Genomic DNA, 25,329 nt, shown 5'->3' with positions numbered 1-25,329 from the left:
TCATACATTTGATATGTTGGTTTTTTGTTCTCATTCAGTTAAAAATACTTTCTAATTTCTTTATCTTTAAAGCTTGGATTATTTATATATTACTGAGTCTTCAAATATTTGAGTATTTTCCTGATGTCTTTTTGTTGCTTATTTCTAGTTTAATTCTGTTGTGGTCAGAAAACATACTTTGTATTATTGAATCTTCTTGAATGTATTGAGATTTATGTTTCAGACTATCATTTGTCTTGGTATATGCTTTGTGTTCACTTGGAAAGAATATATGTTTTGTTCCTGCTGGGTAGAATGGCTGTAAATGTTGATTGCATCAAGTTGGTTAAGTAGATAGTATTACATATCATTAATGATTTTTTGTCTGTTTATTCTGTCAGTGCTTGAGAGAATGCTGTTGAAATCTCCAGCTATAATTGTGTATTTATTTCTTTTTGTATTTCTTTTAGTTTTTGCATAATGTGTTTTGAAACTCTGTTATAATGCACATACATCATAGGTTTAGGATTATTATGTCCTCTTGATGAATTGACTCCTTGTCATTATGAAATTACACTTTTATCCCTGTTTATATTCTTTGCTCTAGAATCTACTTTGATTGCTATTAATACAGGTGCTCTAGGTTTCTTTTGAATAGTGTTAGCGTATTTATGTAGTTTTCCCTGTCATTTACCTTTGGTCTGTTTGTGTTTTTATATTTAAAATGGATTTTTTGTAAGCAACATCTGTTGGGTCTTGCTTTTTTATCCGTTCTGACAATCTTTGCCTTATAGTGAGGGTGCTCAGGCCACTTATATTTAATGTAATGATTGGTATGTTTTAGTTTGAGTTTAAATCTTTTATTGTGCTAGTTTTCTATTTGTCCCATTTGTTCTGCTACCTCTCTTGTTTTCTGCCTCTTGTGGGTTGAGTATCTTTTATGATTGCTTTTAATCATTTTTTTTGTTGTTGCCTTGTTAGCTATAGTGCTTTTTTTTTGTTATTTTAGTGGGTACTTTAGACTTTGCAGTATGTATCGTTAATTTATCACAGTTCATCTCAAATGGTATGACACCAGTTCTCATACAGATTAAGAATCAAACTACAGTATACTTAATGTTTCTCTCCCCTTGGCCTTTGTGGTATTGTTTTCATATATTTTACTTATACATGTGTTATAAACCCCACAAGGAATTGCAGATATCCTCCGCATTTTGAAAGTTCACTTTACACCACTTTGCTTTTATGAAAGACCTACATTAGTGCCTGTTTACACTAATTGAAAGAATCGGAAGAAGGTTTCGCTTTTACAAAAAAAGATGAAAAGCGAAAATAGCATTAGTGCCTGTTTACACTAATTGAAAGAATCGGAAGAAGGTTTCGCTTTTACAAAAAAAGATGAAAAGCGAAAATAGCGTTCAGCATTTGTTTTGCAGCGAGCCGTTGTAGAGGCAGCGTGCATCCTGAGCAGCAAGAGTGGCACCACCAAGCTCCTTTCCTGGGAACTACACTCAGCATCTCATCAGCAAGCCGCCATAGCTTTGAACTTTGTCTGTGAGCATCTGTGCTTTGTCTCAATTTATTTTGTGCATCCGTTAGCAAGATGTGTCCCAAGGTAATTGCTTCTTCACTTTATGCCATTTTGGCTTACGAAAGCTTTCATGGGAACTTTTGGATAGCAAGGGAAACCTGTATTACTTTTTCTTTGAGCCATCAATTGTTTTTTAAAGCGGTATAAATAATGTTTTATATATTTACCCACATGGTAACCATTTCAGGTACTCTTTCTTTTGTGTGATCCAGCTTTCTGTCTGGTGTCATTTTCCTTCTACGTGAAGGATTTCTTTTAACATTTCTTGTAGTACAGTTCTGTTAGTGGTGAATTCTTTCAGTTTTGTATGTCTGAAAAAAGTCTTCATTTTGCCTTCATTTTTAAAAGATGTCTTCACTAATACAGATAATTTCGCTAATTTGATAGTTTTTCTTTCAGAACTTTAAAGATACTGTTTCATTGTCTTCTCGCTTGCTTATTTTGTAATGAATAGTCTGTCATTCTTATCGTTTCTCTGTACTAATGTATCTTTTTCTGACTGTTTTTAAGATTTTCTGTCACTGGTTTTAAGAAGGTTGATTATGCTGTATCTTGGTGCAAAATTATTTCTTGTGCTTAGGGTTTGTTGATATTCTTGGGTCTGTATGTTTTCGGTTTTCCAGGTTTTGAAAATTTTTGTGCATTATTTTTTTGAGTCAATTTTTTTTCCTCTCCTCTTCTGAACTCCAATTATACATATACTAGATGCTTGAGGTTGTTACATAGCTCACTGATTTGTTCATTTAAAAGTCTTTTTAGTCTTTGTGTTTCACTTTGCATGGCTTCTATTGCTGTCTTCAGATTTACTAATTCTTCTGTAATGTCCAAACTGCTGTTCATTTCATCTGTGAATTTTAAAATCTAAGACATTGTAGATTTCATCTGTAGAGGTTCAATTTGGATCTTTTATAAATTTTTTTCATGTCTCTGCTTAACATATTACAGTTTTTGTCTAGATTCTCAAGCCTAAGGAATATAGTCATAATAAGTGTTTTAATATGTTTGTCTCTTAATGCTATCATCTCCATCATTTCTGGGTCACTTTTGATTGATTCTTCTCATTATAGGTTTTATTTTCTTGCCAATTTGCATGACTAATAATTTTTTATCTAATGTCAGACATTGTAAATTTTGCCTTATTGGGTACAGGATATTTTAAAATTACGGTACAAGGCCTCTCTGAATATTTACCCAGTGACCTGTGAGTTATGAAGTTTTCCATCCTGGCTGGTGGGAACATGTGATATTTTTGGCCCCATGTGAGCACTGGTACCTTTAGTATTTTGGGGGCAGTTCTTTCTTTGTCCTCAGGTAGTTTTTCTCATTTGCATCCTGGGCAGATCTTTGGTGTTCTGGCTCTCGGCATTCTCTCCTCTCTGTTCCCAGTGAATTCAACCTGTCTTGGCCTCTCCAGCGTTCCAGCTTTCTCTCTTCAACTCAGGGAGACTAATGAACTTCACCGGGATTTACTCTGCCTGAATTGCTACCTGGAAAACTCTCCAGGCAATAAATTGGGGCAGTTGTAGGGCTCATCTTATTTACTTTATGTGTTTCAGGGATCTTTATCCTACATTACTTGATATCCAGTGTCTCTAAAACCATTGCATAGTATATTTTACATGGTATTTTAGTTGTTTTAAGTGGGAGATTAAATCTGACTCTGATTACTGTATTATGGTACACAGTGGAAGTCTCCTAGTTTGTTATTGCATAAACTTTTAAGAGTCTGAGCATTTAAAAAATTAATTTGTACAGAACTCAACATAGTTTTATTCCGAAATAGATTATGTTTCTGGTTCTAATATAGCACATAGATAAATATATTTTTGTAGTATAGTGTTTTTAATGAAAATTTGAATACAGAGATGATAGTATCATTTTTATTTTGTTAAAATCATTAAAAAACTCTTAACGAGCATAAGTAGTTCTTGGCAACTGAATTGAAATTTAGATGTATTTTACACATATAAATTTTGTGTATATTTATTTACTAGGTCTTCATCCTCCTGGTCCACCTTTAGCAAGACCCATTCTGCCTCGAGAACGAGGTGCTCTGGATAGAATTGTTGAATATTTAGTTGGTGATGGTCCACAGAACAGGTAATGTTTACTAGGGTGTAGCTAAATGAAAATGAAGAAAGTTTATTGGTCAGAGTGGGTGTGTATGTGTGTGTGTACACACATGTGCTGCTGCTGCTGCTGCTAAGTCACTTCAGTTGTGTCTAACTCTGCGACCCCATAGACGGCAGCCCACCAGGCTCCCCTGTCCCTGGGATTCTCCAGGCAAGAACACTTAAGTGGGTTGCCATTTCCTTCTCCAATGCATGAAAGTGAAAAGTGAAAGTGAAGTCACTCAGTCGGGTCCGACCCTCAGCAACCCCATGGACTGCAGCCTACCAGGCTCCTCTGCCCATGGGATTTTCCAGGCAAGAGTACTGGAGTGGGGTGCCATTGCCTTCTCCAACACACATGTGCACATGCACTAAATGTTCTATGATTTTGTAGTTGTTTCCTGATTTTAGAACATAATGCAGTATTTTATGGCCCTGCAAAAGAGTACATACTCAGTTATTTTTCAGTAGTAGATTATCTAGATAAAGTATTTGGATAAAATATTTTAAAACATATTATATATAACAAAAAAATATTGTAACTGGTATGTTATAACGCTGCTATAACATTATTTTTAGAGAATTTGAATCATTTTGTTGAATCTTTTGAATTTGAAGAGTTTGTAAATAGTGAAAAGTGAAAAGTTGGTAGGTTATAAGAAATGGAGTTTTATAGATGTGAGTACTGGACTTAATGATAGTGAAAATTTTAATAACAGTGAGGACAGTTTCATGTATTTGACACTTAGAGTTCCAAAATGCTTCTCCAGTTATTTTAATTGATCCTTATAATAACTCTAGGATTATAAGGATGATATGAGCAGAACAATTGTCATAGTATAGACTTTTAAGTAATTCTTAGGGTATTTTAAGAATAGATATTTGACAAGGTTATTGGTTAATATTATTGTCTTAATAAAGAGACTAGAATTTAATGTTAATGTGAAAAATTATACGTTCTTCAAAACAGATAGAATGTTGTTTGATAGGGCCAGGTATTTATTAAGTATTTACTCAGAGAACAGAAAGGGTATATAAATAGAAAATGTGGAAGATGTTTAAGTGTAATTGGGATAGCTAAGAAATCATGATATACAGAAATTAACCTTTGGACTGGACTAAACAAAATTAAATTCATTTCTTTACTACAAGACTTCACAGCGGTTTTAAGAATACTCATTTGTGAATCTGTAAGAGGCTTCATCTTTTCCACTCTTTATCTGACCACAGATTTGGGGTCTGTCATCCCCAGGAATATGTGTTAGGAAACATTAAAATTTAAGTGTTCTGTTATCAAATACATTTCTGCTTACTAAGAAAATTTTATTTGACTGCTTCTTAGTTTATTTTTAATTTGATATATAATATTTTAAAATAATTAAAAATTTGACTGTTGTCATAAAGAGTATTGTTTATTGTTTACAAAGTAATATCTATTATGGCACATCTAGCTACAGTAAATGCTATGTAATCTAACTGTGTACTTTATCTGTGATGGCTAAAGTAGCTTCTCCCACTTGTTTTGTCTGCATTTGTAACTACTCTGTTCATTTTTCCTTTTGCTGTAGGTACGCCCTTATATGTCAGCAGTGTTTTTCTCACAATGGCATGGCTTTGAAAGAAGAATTTGAGTACATTGGTAAGAATTATTTGGCAGTTAGATTTTAAATATTTTACTCTTAAATATTTCATTCTGTGCCAATTGCCATGTAATGCCATTTTGTTTTAGGTATTGCTCTGTATATGTTGTTCAGGCATATTATAGAATACACAGCAAAGCAGAAAAGACAACTCAGATTTTTTCTTCATACAGTGTACAACTTCTAGGCTAGCTGTTCTTAAACTTTCACTGTGCATCAGAATTAGCCTGAAGAGCTTTTAAACATTATGATGCCCAGGTTCCACCTACAAATAATCTGCTTTAGTTGATCTGAGGTGGGGCCTAGGCATCAGCATTTTTTTTAAGCTCTTCAGAATATTTTCATGTGCAGCTACTATTTAAAAACATTGAACTAAATTAATCATGCTTCTCAAATATATATAACATGCAACATTTTGGGGGGCAGATGAGTAAAGTTCTGGCTTTTAAGATACCTCATGGTGACTAGAAGTGTAATTTCTGTAATACATTTAGATCATTATTATTGTTTTGCTATTGGTTAACCTGCTATGTAACTTATTATCTTTTCTGCTTTAAATTGGTATTATAATTCTAATAATAATTTTTAAATATGCTTTAAAATAAACTTTGGTTAGAACACCTGCCATAATATTATTATAACCATGTGTAATTTCACAATGAATAAATGGCTTTTGAAAGATTCTTTGTAAAATTAACCTTGAGGGTTACTTGATTAGTCCTTAAAGTTTATTTGGTTTATGGTTTTATTTTTTTTTAATTCTCTACAGCTTTTCGTTGTGCCTACTGTTTTTTCTTGAATCCTGCTAGAAAAACCAGACCCCAGGCTCCAAGACTTCCAGAATTTAGTTTTGAAAAGAGGCAGGCATTGGAAGTCTCAAATACAGTTGGTTCCTTGCCCTCAGAAAGTGTAATTTCATCAGAGAACCAGATCAATGAAGGTATGAATATGTTAATTTAGAAGTTTTGTCTCTTGATAATGTTTGCTTTCAACAATAAAAGCATAATTGTTTTAGACAAGAATGGATCAGATTTTTCAGCATGCATATTATCAGGTATTGCTCTGATATTATGGCCTCCTATGCAGTTGGTTTGATGTGTTTGAGTTTTAAAATATATATTGTGTTAAGCAGGATCTAGAAATAGCTTGGTAAATATTATTTATGGAGTTATCTTTTTAATTAACTGTTGGGAGATTTAACTAGTAATACATGGAATTGCTTTTCAATTTATGTAAATGAAGCAGATTTAAGACAATTATGAAGCCACTACTCATAAGGGTCAGTTTCTTATAATAATTGTAGTTAACGCTGATAAATATAGGTTTGTGCCTTAGCATTTCTATGACTACAAGTTACTCGAAAACAGGAAACTCTGTAGTTGAAAAGTCAGCCTTACATTCTTTGGATGACTATATTGACAGGACTGGTGTTCCTTTGAAACAGACAATTTATCAAGGTCCATAGGATTTAATATTGCTGATTAATGCCTTTGTTGTAAAACAAACTTATTTTAAAGAAATGGAAGTTATCAGGATTCATTGAGTTTTAGAACTTATCTTTCAGTTCTGTTTTAGGAATTCCTGAGGAAGTTTCATGGAAAGATGAGATGGAAGATCTGACTATTAATTGCCAACTATTTCTTGTTATTAATGTTGGGTGAGGAACTATTTGTTAAGCAGCTCTGAATTATGAAGATTGCTAAAGTTATGACACAGTCCCTGATATTTTGGTGCTTCACCCCGTACAGAAAAAAAAATCCACATGGGAAGTTTCGTTCACATAGTTTAAGGTAGCAGTCAGTATTCATTCTTTTAACTTCTAGAAGTTATCATTTACATATATTTGATTTCTTTATAAAATCACTGAGTAGTGGAAAAAGTGCTTTAACTGAGAATAATATACAAGGCAGTGAATTTTCACGTATCTGAAGTTTGGTATGAGAATTTGACTATGTTTGTTTGTTTTTTTAACTTTGAAGAATGAACCTAAAATATGTGTGTTGACTTGGGCTTGGCTTTTGTCTTACTAACAAATATCAAAATGAATTTGAATACAGATAGCCATGACAAAGAGGTCTGTGTACTTGAACGCTGAATCTTTGTATTTGTCTTCTCCATGTCTGCAACGTCAACTCCAAACACAATGTCAGACTTTTATCTTTTGCTTAAGTCATGCTCTGAGCTGCATGCTGTCACAGGCAAATCATCTGCCTTGCCATTGCCGCCTCTTGGAACTGAAAATTAAAGAATTCCAACCTGAAGATGCCTAGAGGAAAAATTGGAGTCCCTGCCATGAGTAACTTTGCTTATGAAAGCTAAAGTGAATATTTGAAAGCCAATAGTTGGGACAAAAAAAGAAAAAACAGCCAGCAAAATAGATATCTTGATAATGAGTCCCATGCTTTTATCTTCTACTAAGGTCAAGATGCAAAGTTAGCAAACCACACCCAGCTATACCTTTCCTTCTCATCTAATCTAGGAGGAGCAATACCCCAGATGTCTCATTTTCTGTCAGAAACCTCCGGAATGAAGTCTAACTGGCTCAAACTCAACCCTAATAAGGTAACGTTAATAGGTGAAGACATTGAGGCAGGGTATGATAGCTCCACAATGCTAGAAACTGAAGCAACAATTCCATTTGGTTAAGATAGTCACTATAGTAGTAACTTCTTCATTCTTCTTTTTGGATTCATCAAAATGGCTATTATGAGCATCGTTTTACTTCTTTGGTTTGTCAGAAGACAAAATTTTTTCCAAGACTCCTGTCTCTCAACACTGTGATATACGGTTATCAATTTCAAGCTGGATTCCATTAGTAAATGGCAGAAAGTATTTCTGATGAAGAGATAAAGCTGCATTTATTTAAACACTGGTGGCGTACCTTTATGATTAAATTGAACTGTGAAGTAAGGAGCATATCATCTCAATCAGCTACTCCCTCTGTTGACAGCCAGAGTGATGAAGGGCTTAGATTGCTGATTTCTACACTTCTGTGTAGAAAAATTACACAAAACTTAGGGTCTGAAAGAAAAACTTTCCTGTTTCAATTTTTATATATTTTTAAAAGTATTGAACCAGCTTCTTGAGATTGTGTTACTGAATTTACAGATGGAACCAAAAGGTAACTTTCTTTCGTCTTAATGTTTTTTCAAAGAATAGTTCATAACCATTTATGTGAATCTAGAATTAATACAAGAAATCCTTTTTTCAATTTATGATGCAAGACTTTAAATTTTATCTTCATTCTACTGGAATATTTTGCATTTAGGGTGAGGCATAAGGCTTTTGAAATTTTTGGACCACTCTTGGAACAACACATGAAACCTTGGAAAGTTTTCATCAAAGAAGGAGCGCTAGAAGAAAGAAATTCTTCCTGTTAACTGCTCATTTGAATTCCTAAAATTTTTTCTAAAACTGTGTACACGGATGTTTTGGTAATAAAACATTAGAGAAAACAAAAAAATTAAAATTGTCACTTTATTCTAAGAGCATGCTAGATATGGTATGTCAAAGTAATGAGCTGGTTTTTAGTTTCTTTGGTTTCTTTTATTGTGAAATGAATAGTACAGTAATATTTGAGTGTCTGCTAAGCCATGTTAAAGTCAGTTTATCAGTTTTTCTTCTTTTTAAAATGTGTTTTTCAAAATAATTGATTCATAGTATTCTTTTTGTTAGATGTGATAATAATTAGAGTACAAGGTTACTACACTATTAATATTCCAGTATAGTGATTTGGAGTTAGCATGTTTAAAAAATGTTAATATTGTTTTTGTTGTTCAGTTATATTTAGTTAGATCTTATGTAATTCTTTTAGTAGAATATAGCTTTATTCACTGGAAATAACTTGCTAGTAATAAAACTCATGGCATCTACTTAGTACTATCAAAAATAGCAAGTACAATTTATATAAGGTGAAATTTATCTTGATAATCCGATTTTTGCTCTTCCCTTTCTTTTGTTTCAACAATAATACTGTTACCATTAGGTTATGTTGAACTAAGGAAAGTTCTGTTTTTAGTTTTGCTTATTAGGTGCTTTAGGAAATTGTACTATTTGATAATGTAGATTTTATTGAATTCTATGTATCAGATCAGAAAAACTTATGTCTTTATTTTTAGCTATGTATAGCTTACTCAAGATGTAAACTTGCCTATATTATGTTTTTTTCATGCTTGTTTTAGACATAGAGATCTTTTAGCCTGTTGGTTTCCTTTTCTGAAACACCTTCATCTAATAGTTTTACATTATTGCTTAATAATGACATTCTAATGACTCTTCTAATGGATTTGTTAACAAATGGTAAATAATTACACAATATCTTTATGTTTAAAATGAGCTATTTTCTCATAGGTGGTTATCATTTATTTGAATTTTATTCATTGAGCCAGTAAGTTGCATTTTGGGATGAAATTTGTGTCTTTGGTCCTTGAATATAAGTTGGCTGTTTTTCTTAAGGCAGAAAAATCTTTAAAAAACTTGAAAATCTGTGAGTTAAAGACAAATTGTCCATTTTAATTTAACAAATTTCCTTTGGGTGAGTTTTATAGTCTGTACATATAGTAGGTTCTGATATGTTAGCAAGGCAAAATTTTTTTAAAGTTATTGTAAAAAGGAGTAAGAAGTAAGAATCTAAATCACCAAAATATTAGGAGTTTTGGAATACATAATATAAATAGACTCATGTATTTTGCTGCAGAAATTATGTGTTTCTTTTGGAGATGTATGAAATTGTTTTGTTAACTATTCTTTAATTTTTTTAGAGAATTATCCTTTCAAGAGCTAGAATAAAAACCTAAATGGACGGTGGTCTTCTTAAATGTTTTTGCATGTTTGTGGTTTATAGGTGAGGCAGTGGCAGTGTTCATTATACAGTTACATTCAGTTTTATGAGGTTGAGCTATCTAGCTGAATTGAAGCTTTACCCAAACAACCAGAAGCCAATTGTTAACAGTTTGGTGGGAAAAGCTTTTTTCTCAAGAATATTGGGGTAGGAGAATAGAAGGGGAAGGAGTCAGGTAAGGAACAAATCCCATGGATCATTTTTGTTTTATCACATTGTGATAGATTGTTTTCTTGGCATTACAGATGTCAAAGGTGATTTAAAAATTTTTCCTACAGATGGAATTAGGTCATTCGAGTAACCTTGTATTAATTTTAGTCTTAAACTGGTGCTGCACAGGGAAGAGTAGACCTGTTTAATTAGTGTGAACATGAAATATGGTTTCTCTTTTGGTATTTTATGCCCAAATATTGACATCTACTGTAATGAATTTTATACCACCAACTATTATATATAAACTACAGCTTCACAGAAGAAATTTACTGTTTTCTTCTGTGGCAAATGATACTCTCCCGCAGAAATAAAGTAAGTACTTTTGGAATATATTTAATTATCTTTTTATAAAGTTCTGTGGTTTAGTTATTAAACTGGTATGTAATTAAATTTCTGTTAATCTTGTGCATCTAGTTCACTTGAAGCTTGTAGTGATGACCTCTCACAAAAAGACACTGACATACATACACTGAATATCTATGTTGTTTAGACTAGCTGATATCTGCATTATAGGTATCATGACACGTACCAAATTTTTGTAACATTAACTGCTATTAATATTACTTTTCTACAGATTAACCTGGGGGAAGAAAAGTAGTCATTTAATACGCTTTTTGTTCTCAAACCCTTTTCATCATTTCACCATTTTTTAGTCTTCTGTATATTTTCTGAAATACAATATAGTATTGATGAGCAGGTTTTGTGTATAATGCTATTTTCTAGTTATGAAAATAATTGACTTTTGTAGAATTCACGTGTATATCTTAGAATTCACCTCTATATACGTTAACAAAATTAAGTATTATAATTTTTCTCTTTGTATTAACTGCTTCTTTAAGATTCCAGAATTTTAAAATTTGTATTGTATTTGACTGGCGATGTGTCTATTTCTGAAAATAATTACATCACAAAGCTTTAATATGATAAATCATAAACTTTGATACCTCTCCTGTTTAATACTGAGTTAATCTATCAAAACAGATAACAAACTATGTGGGCCCATGTTCACTGAAGCATGCTTATTGATGAGTTGAGTCCTGAGTTCTGAGCTTTTTGTTTTTTCATTTCGTGTAACTTTATTGGAGGTTTTACTAAATCATAACCACTTGTAAAATTCTTGGCAAGTAAGTATTGCTCTATGGCCAGAGAGTTGTAGAAAACAGTGACTCTTAAAATTCTACCCTGGATAAATTCTTTGAAGGTAGAATTACAAATGGTTATTGACTTCCCTTGTGGCTCAGCTGGTAAAGAATCCACCTGCTATGCGGGAGACCTGGGTTCAATCCCTGGGTTGGGAAGATCCCCTGGAGAAGGGAAGGGTTATCCACTCCAGTATTCTGGCCTGGAAAATTCCATGGACTGTATAGTCCACGGGGTCGCAAAGAGTTGGACATGACTGAGTGACTTTCACTTATTGACTCCTGAAGTGTTCCACTGAACAGTTTGCTTGCCCTTGTAGCAGAAATGGTCTGTACATGTCCATAGAGTTTCATTTCACTTTCTGCTTTTCCTTTGACCACTGGATATAACACAACTTTGTACAACATGACTCGACCTCCTGCTTTTCAACTTTGGATTTTTGTAAGATTCCAAGTGGTGACAGTGCCATTTTATGTTCCTTTTACAATAAAAATAGCATTTTTGTGACATGTGAACATTCCTCATCTTTTTGTGAGCATATGAAGTTTCCATACAGTAAACCTCGTTAACTTAGATGTCCCTAGCTATGCAATTTTGGCTTTTTGTTCTATATATAAAAAGAGAGAAAGAGATTGTGATTAATTCCATAAACTAGAGTCGACAATATCTTTAAAAATAAGTTAAAAAATTATTTTCAAATCCACCTAGAGTATGTGATATAATTTATATTTATTAAAACTGATATGATAAAACCATGAATTTATAAAACCTCCATGTAAGCATATTTTCTTTAAAAAGTATTAATTTTGTTATCAAAATACTGGCATTTATTATATGCTAAGTTGCTTTGGTTGTATCCGACTCTTTGCAGCTCTATGGTCTATAGCCTGCCTGACTCCTCTGTCCATGGGATTCTCCAGCAAGAATACTGGAGTGGGTTACTATTCTACAAGGAACAAAACTAGAACTTTTTACTAGTGTAAACTGGCCTGTCCTCCAGATTTTTGAATCAGTAGCATTTGTAATATATTATAAGGGATCATCTGTGAGGGTATGAAAATGTCCTTATTTGCTTTGCTGATGTAGTTTAACCATATTTCTCCTAGCAGTAATATTAGTTGCTATTTATTATTACAGAAACAAAACACAGAAACACCTCAAAGTTAGGTGTTTATCTTTGATTTGGAAATTGAGTGGCCCAAAACTCTGCTCCTGTCATTTCCTTCCCTTTCCTATTCTTTAAACTTTGAAGAATTAAAGTTATTATTATTAAATTATTATTAAGAGATATGAGTTTAATGACACTCAAAAGAGAGTTTGAAGGGAGTAAACTTTCAGATTAGGAACCAATGCCTTTACTTGGCCTCTGCTAATGGAGACAGAGGCAAAAGACTCTTCCCTTTCGCTCCCTAGCATTCAAGGTATGTAGCATATTCTGACCCAGAGGTTTAAATCCCAAGGACTTGTCTTGCACAGGGATGAAGGAAGACTTGTCTTGTCTTTGGAAAAGGTGGATCCAGACCCCCACAGTCATGGATAATAGAGATGTAAATCAGTGTGGGAAATCACACCACCTAAACACACATATGCACCCTACAAAGGTACACATTTACTCATTGGTCACAGTGTTGCCTGGACGCAAGAGACACTAGTTCCTTCAGGACACATAATCTGGGAGTTAGTGCATTTGCTGTTTTTCCTGGGCTGTTGTCTTATAATACATAATTCTATTTTAATTTTGATATATTCAGACATTCAGCTTTCAAATCCATCTTTAGGAAAGTTCTTAAGTATTATGATAGTTCATTTATTTTGTGAACGATGGGGCTTTAGGTAAAATTATGTTTATGGGTATGTTTCCCCCAAATTGTTTTTTCCTTCATTCATACCATTTCATATATGGTATGCTCTAGGGATAGGCTTCCAAAGTGGCTCAGTGGTAAAGAATCTGCCTGCCAATGCAGGAGACATGGGTTTGATCCCTGGGTTGGGAATATCCCCTGGAGAAGGGCATGGCAACCCACTCCAGTATTCTTGCTTGGAAGATCCTGTGAACAGAAGAGCCTGGTGAGATCCAGGGATTGCAAAAGAGTCAACGTGACTTAGCAACTGAGTATGCATGCATGATGTACTTAAGTACATTAAAAAGATATATTTTAAGGATAATGTTAGACTATTCTTCTGTTTCTTAGTTTCTTTGCACATGCTTATCTTATTTAGTAGTTATTAACATTGACTATTCCTGAAGTTTTTACTCTTTATCTTTTCAGAATCTTTAGAAGAACAAGATGTTCTAGATAATAGTACAGAACAGACAGATGACAAAATACCAGATACAGAGCAGACAAACCCAGTGATTGAACAAGCATCTGGCATAGAGGAACCAGAGGAGAAACAAGAAGAGACCGAGAATGAAGAAACCTCAATGAATGAAGACAAGTCAGCAGTTCCCAGAGCTAGTGCTGTTCCTAATCCTGAACTAAGTGGAGAATCTTTGACAATGTAGTAAATACTTCCATGTGCCTTCAACTGGATATTTGTAGTCTTGCTGATGTCAGTTATTGCTTTTTTAGGTGGTACTTTCTTTTTTTCCGCCCCCCCAAAGACATGCTTGGTTTCGTTTGAATTTCAAATTGCCTAGCTATTTCAATATGTCAGACTTACGTCTACTGGCTATTAAAATTAAAAGCAAATGGTGTCAGTAAAGTAAAATCCTTTTGAATGTACAGAAACCCACACTGTTCAGACAACGTTTAGGTATTTTTTTCTGTTCTAAAAGTAAACAAATATAATAGAAGTTTTGTTTCCTTCTTGTGACGTGTAAATACATTTGGCATAGGAAGAACTTTGGTTAGGAATAAGTTCTAATGGCATTTGTTTTATTTTTTATTTTATTTTTTTTTTATGTATGGCATTTGTTTTAAGGAATGAAACTCAATTAAGATTTTTAATACTTCATTATTAAAATGGATAGAATTTTAACTCTTGTGATATTTGCCAGGGGGTAAAAATCTATTTAGGCATTTACATTAAGAGGTGTGAAAGTTATTACAGTAATAATATAGGCATTTGTGTGAATTCTCAGTAAGAATGCAGTCAAACAGTCAAGTGCAGTGTTACTTTTGATGTCTCTTATTTTGCAGCTGGGCCAGAGGTACCTGATGTATATAATTAGCTTATGTTTACATATTAACATATAGGAAATATCTCTGCACTTGACTGTACTTGAATTTTGAACATTATTTATATTTGTAAAATAATGCTATTATAAGTGAATTTTGTGCTCGTATGTGTATTTTGTTAAGGAAAATAAAGATGATCTGGAAGCAATTTCTTTTCGTTAAATATCTAGACTTCTTCAGACAATAGCTTGGTAGATGACTTAGCTGCCTGAAAAGTCTTAGTAGGAAGAGCTCACGATTCAGTAAATCTATAAATTATGCTGAGAAAAAATTATGATCTTTTTATTCAAATTTGTTACCTTTCAAGTTCAGAGAATTAGTGACATTTAGAGGTTCTAATCCGAGGTTAGATTTTTCTGATTCAGGAAAACCTTAGGCCATTTGTAGTTTTTAATTTTGAGAGACATAGTTTTGTGAGAATAGGCAGTTAATTACTAGTAGTTCATTGGATTTAATATGTGTATTAAGGACTAACTGGCAATTTTTTCGACCCAGAATAGTAATTCTTGTTATCTTTTCTATTTTCTTTTTATCTATTACTAAGAAAAAACTATCAAGTTATGCCAAAGGAAGGAATATACAGGAATGGTGTATATGGCAAGTATTTCTAAGTTATATATGGTTTGTTAAAAATTAAATAAAATAACCATTTATTATCATTTAAAAATTCATCTTTATGATTTAATACCTTATATCTGATAGGTTTTTTTAAAGGAACCCAAATCTGTTAATAGTCTGAGAGTTTTCAAGATTATAGGATTGGGCTTGAATTCTAGCTCTGCAGTCTTGGGCAAGTCACCTGACCTCACTGAGGTCATGTTTTTTCATCTTTAAAATTGGAAGAATACCTACTTTTTGGAGTATGAGGACAATAAAAAGTAATTAATGTAGTGGGCCTAGCTGACTGTCTGATAGTAGATATTAAGTGGTAGCATTTTATACTCTTGATATCTTTGTGAAATGTGGAAGAGGTCTGAATTCTCCTTCTTGCAGATAAGGAAATGAAAAAACAACATGAAATATAATTTGGCTGGTCAGAATCAAGCCAAAGTTTTCTGTATAGGTTTTCTTTATCTTATACATGTATATAAATGCATAGATTAAGGCAATAGGAACCTGAAACTGTGGCATATAATAATACTACAGAATATAGTCTCCTTTTTCCCTTTTTTGATGAAGCCCATCAGTTTTTTTGGTGTGTGTATTATTGGCCCATAACACTTTAGTAACACTTTGCTGAGTCTTCTTGTTATAAAACATTCAAATTCTGAAAAATGAGTAATCTCAGAGAAATATAATTTAGTGATAGAATTAAGTAGATATCAGAAGTATCTATGGAAGAAGGTTAAAATAGGTGAATTAATGTAACAGGTAACATGCTGTAATCATGTAGTACCTATTAAAATAGAAACGTTTCTTCTGATATTATAATAAACAGTTAATGGTTGAAGAGTGGTATAGTGTCCTATTTCTGATTATTAAGACTAGTATAAATGAGGAAAAGCAAACTAATCAGTGCTGTGAGCTAGAGTAACCTTCGCTTCCCTACTTACTAATGCTCAACAGGTCATCATGTAAACTTCTCACTATGCCCTTAGCATAATCTACAAACATGTCTTGCTTTTCTCTCTGTCTCTCTTCCATCATTATGCTGAAGCCTTAGGGTGTCTTTCAATTCTCTGACTAAGCTAAACCCTTTCCCACCTTAGGTCTCAGTTTAAATGTTCTTTCCTCAGAGAGATGCCCTCCCAAGCTCTGTATCTAAAGCTGGTCTCTGCCTTTTACTCAATCCTGTCATGTTATTATAATCTATGAGTATTTTATCTGTTTATTAGTTTACTGTATTTCTTCAAGACTTAAGAGTCTTTGTGTGCAAGGTTCTGTCTTATTTACCTTTGTATCTCCAGAGCCTGGTACAGTGTTTGACACATTTATTATTTATTAGGTGAATGAATAACTTTGTTGCTAAATTCAGCAAAAACTCAGTTCTTACCTAATTCCATTGACACTCTTGGGTGCTCCCTTTAGTTTGAAACACTTTTTTTCTTTTGGCTTTTGAGTTCTCCCACTATTGTTCTCTTACTCCTCTGCTCCTTTTCTCTCAGTGTCCTCTGCAGGTTTCCCTTCCTCTGCCCATCATTTACATGTTGGTGTTTCACCTTTCTACCTTGTCAGCATTTCTTCACTCTGTGTATTCTCTCTCTAAAGGCTCTCATCAACCCCCATGGACTTAATTACATCTGTCTCTCTCATTCTCAGATCTTCAGCCTTGATCTCTTTCCTTCACTTTAGAGTGATAGATATACCTGCCTACTGGAATGACTGTCTCTCCCAATCAATTTATTAAATAGTGAACACTATTTTCTCCTTCAAAACCTTCAAAAAGTTTCTATGTTTCAGTTTAATTTCTGTGCTTCTCATCTTATCAATAGTGCTACTGTGCAAGCTAGAAACTAGAGTTTGTCCACTCATTCCTTTCCCCTTTTTCTTGTACCTTAACTGTCATTTTCTGTTTCCTAAGCATCTTCCTGTTATATTCTCATTTCTCCATCCCATTAACCTTACATTAATGATAGTAAACATTTGCATTCTTACTATGTACCAAGCAACATGCTAACTGTTGTTTAAGTATTATTTGTGCCTTGGCAACAACCCTGTGAGGATTTTTTTCTCTGGGTTATAGATAGGAAAACATGTATAGAGAGTAAGCAACTGGATAAGTGAAAAATCTGAGACTTGAATGCAGGCAAATAACTTCAGGTGGCTCAGACCATAAAGAATCAGGCTGCAATGCAAGAAATCCAGGTTCAATCCTTGGGTCAGGAAAATTCCCTGGAGAAGAGAATGGCTACCCACTCCAGTATTCTTGTCTGGAGAATCCCATGGATGGAGCAGCCAGGTGGGCTACAGTCCATGGGGTCGCAAAGAGTCAGACACAACTGAGCAATTAACACATACACACACATATGACTTTAGAAGTCTTACTTCTTATTACTGTTGTACTGCCTTCTAATTCAGGCCTCCTTCATCTCAAAACTGTTTCTTAATTGGTTTCCTTGTCTCCAGTCTTGTCCATGGCTATCTATTCTGTCTACTTCAGCCTGAAAGAGTTTTCATAACTGGAAAACAAATCATGTCATACCATTGCTTAAACCCTTTAATTATTCCTCACTGTTCTTAGAATGAGGTCCAAAGTTACCCATACGGCTTACAAAGCCTGTGTAACTTTGCTCCTAGTTTCTTCTGGCGTTTCTCACTACAGCTGCTGCCACTGTTTCTCTGCCCCTGTACCCCCACACTTTCAGTACAGCTATACTGTTATCTCTGTTTGCAAATGCAGTGTTTTTTCCTAATCCCCCGCTCTTCCTCTGCCTGGGACATTTTCCCACTTGCACAGACAGGAGGACACTCAGTTGTTGGATTCAAGTGACATAGTTCCAGTCAGAATCCAAGTTTAGAAATCTTGCTAATTATTAAGCTATGCTCTTTATTTTTGTACTTGGTCTTTCTCACTACCAGGCAAGAATACAGGAGTGGGTAGCCATTCCCTTCTCCAGGGGATCTTCCCAAACCAGGGATCAAATCTGGGTCTCCAGCATTGCAGGCATATTCTTTATTGTCTGAGCCACTGGGGAAGCCCAGTGCATTGGACACACAATCACTATTGTTTGCTGAACATAACTGAATCTGAAGAGCTATCTTTTCATGTAGTGAGGGGAGAGGTTCTAATTATATAATGATTTTCATTAAACATTATATGCTGGGTGCTAGAAATACTAAATGTCTTACATGAAGTCATGGGGAGAGTTAGCGCCTAAGCAAGTCAGAACTCGAATCTCAGCTCTTAATGTAGGATGCTTTATATTAAACCACTGTTTTTATACTGCCAATAATTATTGGTGTTAGAGTTTATGTATTTAAAATATGTAACATGTTTATTTCTATTTCCAGCTGACAGTAACTACTTAACTATCTTAAAACTTCTTTTCTTATTTTTTCCTTTATTTTACCTTATAGTATTACTCTACAATAATGCCTGTTGGACTGCGCTCAAATCAGTTAGTGGAAGGGTCAAAGAATGAGGATAATTTGTGGAATTATAGCAATTTTGAGACAATTATGGATACAGATCTGCTTTAGAAAATTGAAAGAAAATAATGTGGTGTCATTATCTAGTATAACATCAATTCATTGTAAGAATTATAGAAGAGATATACATATAGTTTATGAACTCTTAGAGCTATTAAAATAATAAAAGTATTTACATGAAGACAGACTAAGACAGATGATTGTGAATTGATGATCTGCCAAATCTTACAGTTTGTAATTTGACTTGTTTTAGAATTATTAAAGACCTAAATATATTGACTCTACCAAATTAGTATATTGTCACCCTGGTTATTTAACTTATATGCAGAGTATATCATGTGAAACGCTGGGCTAGATGAACCACAGGCTGGAATCAAGATTTCTGGGAGAAATACCAATAACGTCAAATATGCAGATGACACCAGCCTCATGGCAGAAAATGAAGAGGAACTAAAGAGCCTCTTGATGAAAGTGAAAGAGAGTGAAAAAGCTGGCTTCAAACTCAACATTCAAAAAAGAGATCATGGCATCTGATGATGTCACTTCATGGCAAATAGAGGGGAAAAAATGGAAACTGACAGACTTCATTTTCTTGGGCTCCAAAATCACTGCAGATGGTGACTGCAGCCATGAAATTAAAAGATGCTTGCTCCTTGGAAGAATGGCCAACCTAGACAGCATATTAAAAAGCAGAGACATTACTTTGCCAACAAAGGTCCATCTGGTCCAAAGCTCTGGTTTTTCCAGAAGTCATGTATGGATGGGAGAGTTGCACTATAAAGAAGGAAGGCTGAGTGCCAGAGAGTTGATTTTTTTTTTGAACTGTGGTGTTGGAGAAGACTCATGAGAGTCAGTTGGATTGCAAGGAGATCAAACCAGTAAATTCTAAAGGAAATTGTTCCTGAATATTCATTGGAAGGACTGATGGTGAAGCTGAAACTCCAATACTTTGGCCACCCAATGCAAAGAGCCGCCTCATTGGAAAAGATCCTGATGCTGAGAAAGATTGAAGGCAGGAAGAGAAGGCGATGACAGAGGATGAGATGATTGGATAGCATCACCGACTCGATGGACATGAGTTTGAGCACACTCTGGGAGATAATGAAAGACAGGGAAGCCTGGTGTGCTGCAGTCCATGGGATTGCAGAAAGTTGGACACAACAGAGCGACTGAACACCACCACCAAATTAGTAAAGCAATAAAACAAAGAGTTTTTGTTGTGAACTGCAAACAATAAACTTAGTTTTAAATAGTTCATTGCTAGAGCTTCAGTTTCTGTCTCAGTGAAACCCAGTTGAGATAATCACACAGTAACATGGTCAGAGATAAAGAGGAACAGCTGCTAGAAAAAAGACAGGAACCCTAGTCAGTCCTCCTCATAGTCACTTGGTCAGTTGACTTTATTATGCACACACAGAAAAACAGAAGCAAATGAGACTGGTTAAGTGTGCTGGTGACCTTCTTTAAGGTGATTTATATCCACAGATTCAGGCTCTGAGTTTAGACTGATAAACTTATAGAAAAGTACATTTATTAGAATATAACCATAAGAATACAAATAAAGTGAATTAAAATTATTAATGAGTACAGAATTTTTATCAATCCATAAACTATTTGTATCAGCCTAATTTCTTTCCTCCTTGGAAACTAATCTACATTTTCTACTTTAATACTATTTTAAAATGCCTTTAAAAATTATTTATTAGATAGTAGGTGTCCCCCCAGTTACCTTTATCAGTTTACCTTTGTATGAAACTTATATTGTATTCGATTTCCTATTCTTTTTCCTCCAAAGCTCCTGTTATATGTAGTTTAATTTATACTACTCATGGGTTTTAGGAAAAGAAAATACTATCCACTTTCATACCTCTGTATTACTTGATGTTTTTTAAAACCTAGATTTTCTGTTTTATGCATTTTTCTCTTTTTTAAAAAAATATTTGTGCCTTCTTTTTTTTTTTTTTTTTTTTGGCAGCAAAATTGATAGAATCTGGAAGCACTCTGAGAAGATTAAAAAAAGTTCTCAAAATCTCCCTCATAAATTAGTTTAAGTTCTTATTCCAGGATTATATGAGAACGGGCCAAATTTTCAACTGCCAAAGACGTTTACCAGATCCCTGGCACTTGATTTAGGAAAACTGGGAAAAATTTATTTTTGTGAAAATAAGTATTTCTATCTTAAGTCTGGTTTTGAAGGATGAAGAAAGTGGGGAATTAAATGAACATTTTTTTTTGAATACCTGTTCTTGGTCAGGCCCTGTGCCCTGGATACTTTCATATACATTCTCATATAGTCTCACACAGCCATGTGAGGGGCTGGAATCCTGTCAAGCAGGGATTAAATGAATTCCCCAAGATTACTTAATTTATGGATAGTAAATGGAATTGAAACCTAGGATCTCTAAGTTCTGTCCTTTTCACTACCTATGAGTTTTCTCCTCCTCTGTTGGCTGAAAGAAATAGACTCAGGCTCTTGGGTTTCTCATTTTTGTGATAACTCAATTGTTACTTCTTCAGGGCAGTCTTCTCTTAACCTAACACTTGTCAGACTTTCCACTCTGACGTACCCTCCTCTTGAAATTCTTTCATAATATTATCTTTTGCACCAGACTATGAACTCGTTGAAGTCAAGGCCATATCTGGTTTTGCTTATTATATTCCCAGTGCCTGGTGTATAGAAGAGACAATAAATTATCTGTTGAATAGTAGTATGCATGAACCTACCCATATGCACAATGGGAAATACTACTGTAGTCTTTAGTGCAGATTTTATAGTGTGAAGGAGTTTGCAAATCTCAAATTATTTGAATTATTGAGAAGGGAAAGGGCCAGAAAGTTTGTTCCTCGCAACTTAGGAAAATTTCAACTGATGCTTTTGTCTTTTTTTTTTTCTTTTTTTAATGTCCATTGTCCACATTGCTGTTGGAGTGTTCTAAAACACAAATTTCAAAAATTATTGTCAGGCTCACTTGTGTCTGGCTACCTCCTTGGGTGGCTTGTAAGCATGCCCTTCTTTTCTGGCCTTGTCTCCTACTGTTCTCCCTCGCCTTCTGACCACACTTCTGAGAGATGCCTCGCACTGATCTTCCATGATGCTACTCCTGTCAACTCTCATTTCCTGAAGAGCTAACTCTGTAATCCGAGTGACTTCCTCAACCTCCCTAAGCAGTTACTTGCTTTTTGTTCCTATTGTTCTTTATATACCATGTAGAACTTGTAATCTCCTGACATCTTGTTTATTGTCTGCCTCCCTCGTTTGATTGTTAACACAGAAAAAAGGCCATGTTGCTCAGTCTTGTATTTCTCACTTTTGCATTCCTCCAACAGAACAGCACAGATTAAAACAAAACTGAAAGCTGGCATGGTGTCAGCTACCTGTCCGTTTAGAGAATGGATTCCTGTGATAGACCTGAGTGGATCAGCACTAGTGGTTGGTATGCTACTTCTATCTGTAACTCCTACAAATACAGGAATTGGGGATACAAAGTGAGAAGGAGTAGCTCAAGATATGAGAAAATGGGAACTGTATGAGCACCTTGAGGATGGGGAGGATTCATTTGTTTTGAATTCTTAATGTCTGAGATAGATGCTTAATAACTGTGAATGAACCAAGCTGAAGATGGCCTAAGAGCTGGTGTGCTGAGGGGCACCACAGGGTCAGAGCTCTTCCTTGATTCACGTGAGTCTGTTATTTGGGTATGATTTCTAAATTGTATCTGTAATTTGGGTTCTTTAGAAAATTTCCATTCTTGAAGATCCCTACTCTCCCCACCCTCGATCCCATATTTTAATTACCTATGGAATGGTGTTTTTAAAAAATCTCATTTTTATGTTTATTTTCTCATTTCTGACCATTTAATGTTGCAACTGACATTAAGTTAGAATTTTCTGGATTAAGCTGCTGGTTTTGGACATTGTATCTGTTGGAGCCCAGACACAAAAACATCTTAAAATTGAGTACTTTTCCTCAAAAAATCATTAAACATGAGGTATACTGTACATGGCAAATGTAATTCAAACTTGCTTAGTGTGTTATAGTTTATGAATTATAGTCAGCTATTTTTTTTCTGAAAATGAGAAAGGCTACTTGTGCCTTAATGTCTATAGCAAGAATTATAAAGGCTTTGCCTACCTGCCAAGAGTTGACGTATTTTATTAAATTATAAGTAGTAGGGTTTAAAAAAAAACCTTTCCTAGGAATAGATGAAATCAAATTTTGGAATGAATTTGTATTCTCAATTATGAGTCTTCATACAGCCAAAGAATACATGACTTTTCAGAATAGGATGTTGTGAATTTTATAAAATGAACTGAGTATTGACTGAAATAAAATTTATACGCTTGAAACATGTTTTGGGTGGATGTTGTAGACTCTTTTCAACACGATTTTTTTCTTTTGGTTTTTAAAGACCTGGATTCTTTTTGATGTTTGTATGATCTTTCTTCAACAGGGCAATCTCCTGTAGTTGGGCTTGATGAAAGTAAATGGTATTTTATTTGTTTAATACAGCCACAGTCCTTACTGAAGAGTGGGGATTTTTCCTTTCCTGCTGCCATTTCCCCCCTACCCCCACCCTCCACCCTGCCACACCTCCTCCCCTCCCCCAACCAGCAAATGCAGGGGCAGCAGCTGTTCAGGTTTTAATAGATTCTGATAAGACCAATTTATCCTAGCAAACAATTGTTAGCAATAGTTTGAAGCAAGCATGAATGTTCAGCACTCCTTTTAGAATAGGATGGCACAAGACTACTAAATTGTGAGTCAGGACAGTAGTGCTGTGAGCTTCGAGTGGGCAGAGGAAAAGGGGAGCAGATGACTTCCCTTCTAAGGAAGAAGCAGAATTCTGGACTGCCTTGTGCAGATGAGTAACAAGAGGTATGTGGCTGACACTTCTGTTTTCAACAGTGCCTCCTCCAGTAGACATGTAAACAATTCAATTTGTGCATTATAGGTTTTATTGCCTTTAAAGTGATTTATGTCCTTATCTCTGCATTATTGCCCACAAGATACTGCCCTCTGTCAGAAGGGCTGTGCTATCTAATTTTTTAGACCTTTGTCTTCATTAGTACAGCAATTTTAGCTTGTGATCATTGTACTAGCCCTCACTGATAAGCTAAGACACTGCAAGATTCATGGTACTGACATCTAACCTTGCCACTGGCTTCTTGACCCTTCTACTTCCGAAACATAGGTTCATTTTTTTTTTTTTTAAACCCAAGGTAGAACTCCATCTATTTTTCACACACATTGTGGGCAGTTTAAAGGTTGGTCAGAATCAAATATTGTGCTTTCAAATTTGATAATGTATGAGTACAGAAGGATGACCTTTGATACATGGTTATACATCAACATGACATGAGCAGTAAATGCAGCAATTACCTTTACCTCATTGAAATGGTACTTTAGTTTTCATCTTCAGAGCAATTACTGCAAAAACAAAAAAATGCATTTAAGTTCTCATAACAGTTGCAAAATAAGTATCTTTGGAAACAGTCCTAATTTATGAACGTATTTTCAATATGAGTTTGGTGTTCATAGGATGAAATATCGTTCACTTATCAAAAGATCTTGACATGATAATGTTAGGCAGGTTTCTGTAAATCTACTTCGTGTTTTATAAATATGTGATTTTTCAAAAGGATTAAATGCAAGAGGTGTATACAAGAGGTGTACCATTTGTGTTTTGAAACATTGAAGTCTGTGCCCGGTGGTCATCTAAAGGAGTATTTAATGGTGATAAGGATCTTTATGATATGATCATACACAGCTGCATGTAGCTTCTACCACTATTTATGGGATTGTTGCCCCAGTGTGTTAATTTAAATATTTATTTCTCCATTAATGAGTGCCTCCTGTGTGTCAGGCACTGGAGATGTAGAATGAGTGTGACATGGACCCTACTCTCAGGGAGTTCATTGTCTACTCAGTGGTTAATCTAATAGGTCAGTTCTATCTTAAGTCCCAAGATAAAGAAGCAGTAAGTTGACTTAGTAAGTCCTAAGTGAAGTATTCATAGGACTTAAAAAGTTAGGAGACCAGGTTTGCATTTTGACTCAGCCAATTTCCAGTAGTATGACCTTGTGGGGAAGTTAGGTAATCTCTCTCAACCTTGGTTTCCTTGACTATTGAGAAATGATATGTAATGCATGGAACTGCTGTGAGAAATAGGGAACGTGGACTAGAATGGGAAACTTCCTTGTCTACTTCCCATCCTTTCTTTATCTCCTCCTACACCTCTCATCCAGTTTACTGTTTCTCTATAAATTCCTCTCTTTCTGGTATAGAGGTTGTTAACAAGGATCCAGGGAGTCCAAGGGCCTCTGGAAATTTTCTACAGGATTTTATGTGTGTATGTGCACATTTTTCTAGGAAAAGAATACATAACTTTCATCTAATTTTCAAAGGGGATCACAAGTCAGTAAAGCAGGAATGCTGCAGCTCTCTTCTAAGAGAATAGCTAACTACCAAAGATACTAGTTAACATCAATGTTTAATAATATTAAAAACAACAATTGAATCTCAAGATCCTTTTCTTTGGGCATT

The 25,329-nt window shown here is 34.5% G+C and overlaps 1 protein-coding gene across 13 annotated transcripts in view; it reads left to right on the top strand.

The window, feature by feature from the left end:
- The window catches only part of LNPK (lunapark, ER junction formation factor), a 91,671-nt gene extending 75,525 nt beyond the window's left edge, over positions 1 to 16,146 (top strand). For 4 of the 13 annotated variants that reach the window (XM_086359382.1, XM_086359307.1, XM_086359381.1 and 1 more), the window contains 4 exons: positions 3,565 to 3,670; positions 5,250 to 5,320; positions 6,091 to 6,261; positions 13,785 to 16,146. In XM_086359382.1, coding sequence (XP_086215508.1) covers positions 3,565 to 3,670; positions 5,250 to 5,320; positions 6,091 to 6,261; positions 13,785 to 14,020 — 584 coding nt within the window. In that variant the 3' untranslated portion in view covers positions 14,021 to 16,146. Of the gene's footprint in view, positions 1 to 1,415; positions 1,595 to 3,564; positions 3,671 to 5,249; positions 5,321 to 6,090; positions 6,262 to 6,885; positions 7,112 to 7,800; positions 7,884 to 8,589; positions 8,785 to 13,784 lie in introns of those variants that run through there. The other 9 variants (XM_086359318.1, XM_086359360.1, XR_015147976.1 and 6 more) reach the window with 8 other exon arrangements.
- The last annotated feature ends 9,183 nt before the right edge of the window (positions 16,147 to 25,329 follow it).

The sequence above is a fragment of the Bos grunniens genome, chromosome 2 (assembly GCF_055505025.1).
Source record: "Bos grunniens cultivar Pamir isolate PY7600 chromosome 2, Bosgru_T2T1.0, whole genome shotgun sequence".
Classification (NCBI taxonomy): Eukaryota; Metazoa; Chordata; class Mammalia; order Artiodactyla; family Bovidae; genus Bos; species Bos grunniens.
This window is presented reverse-complemented; position numbering and strand designations above follow the sequence as displayed.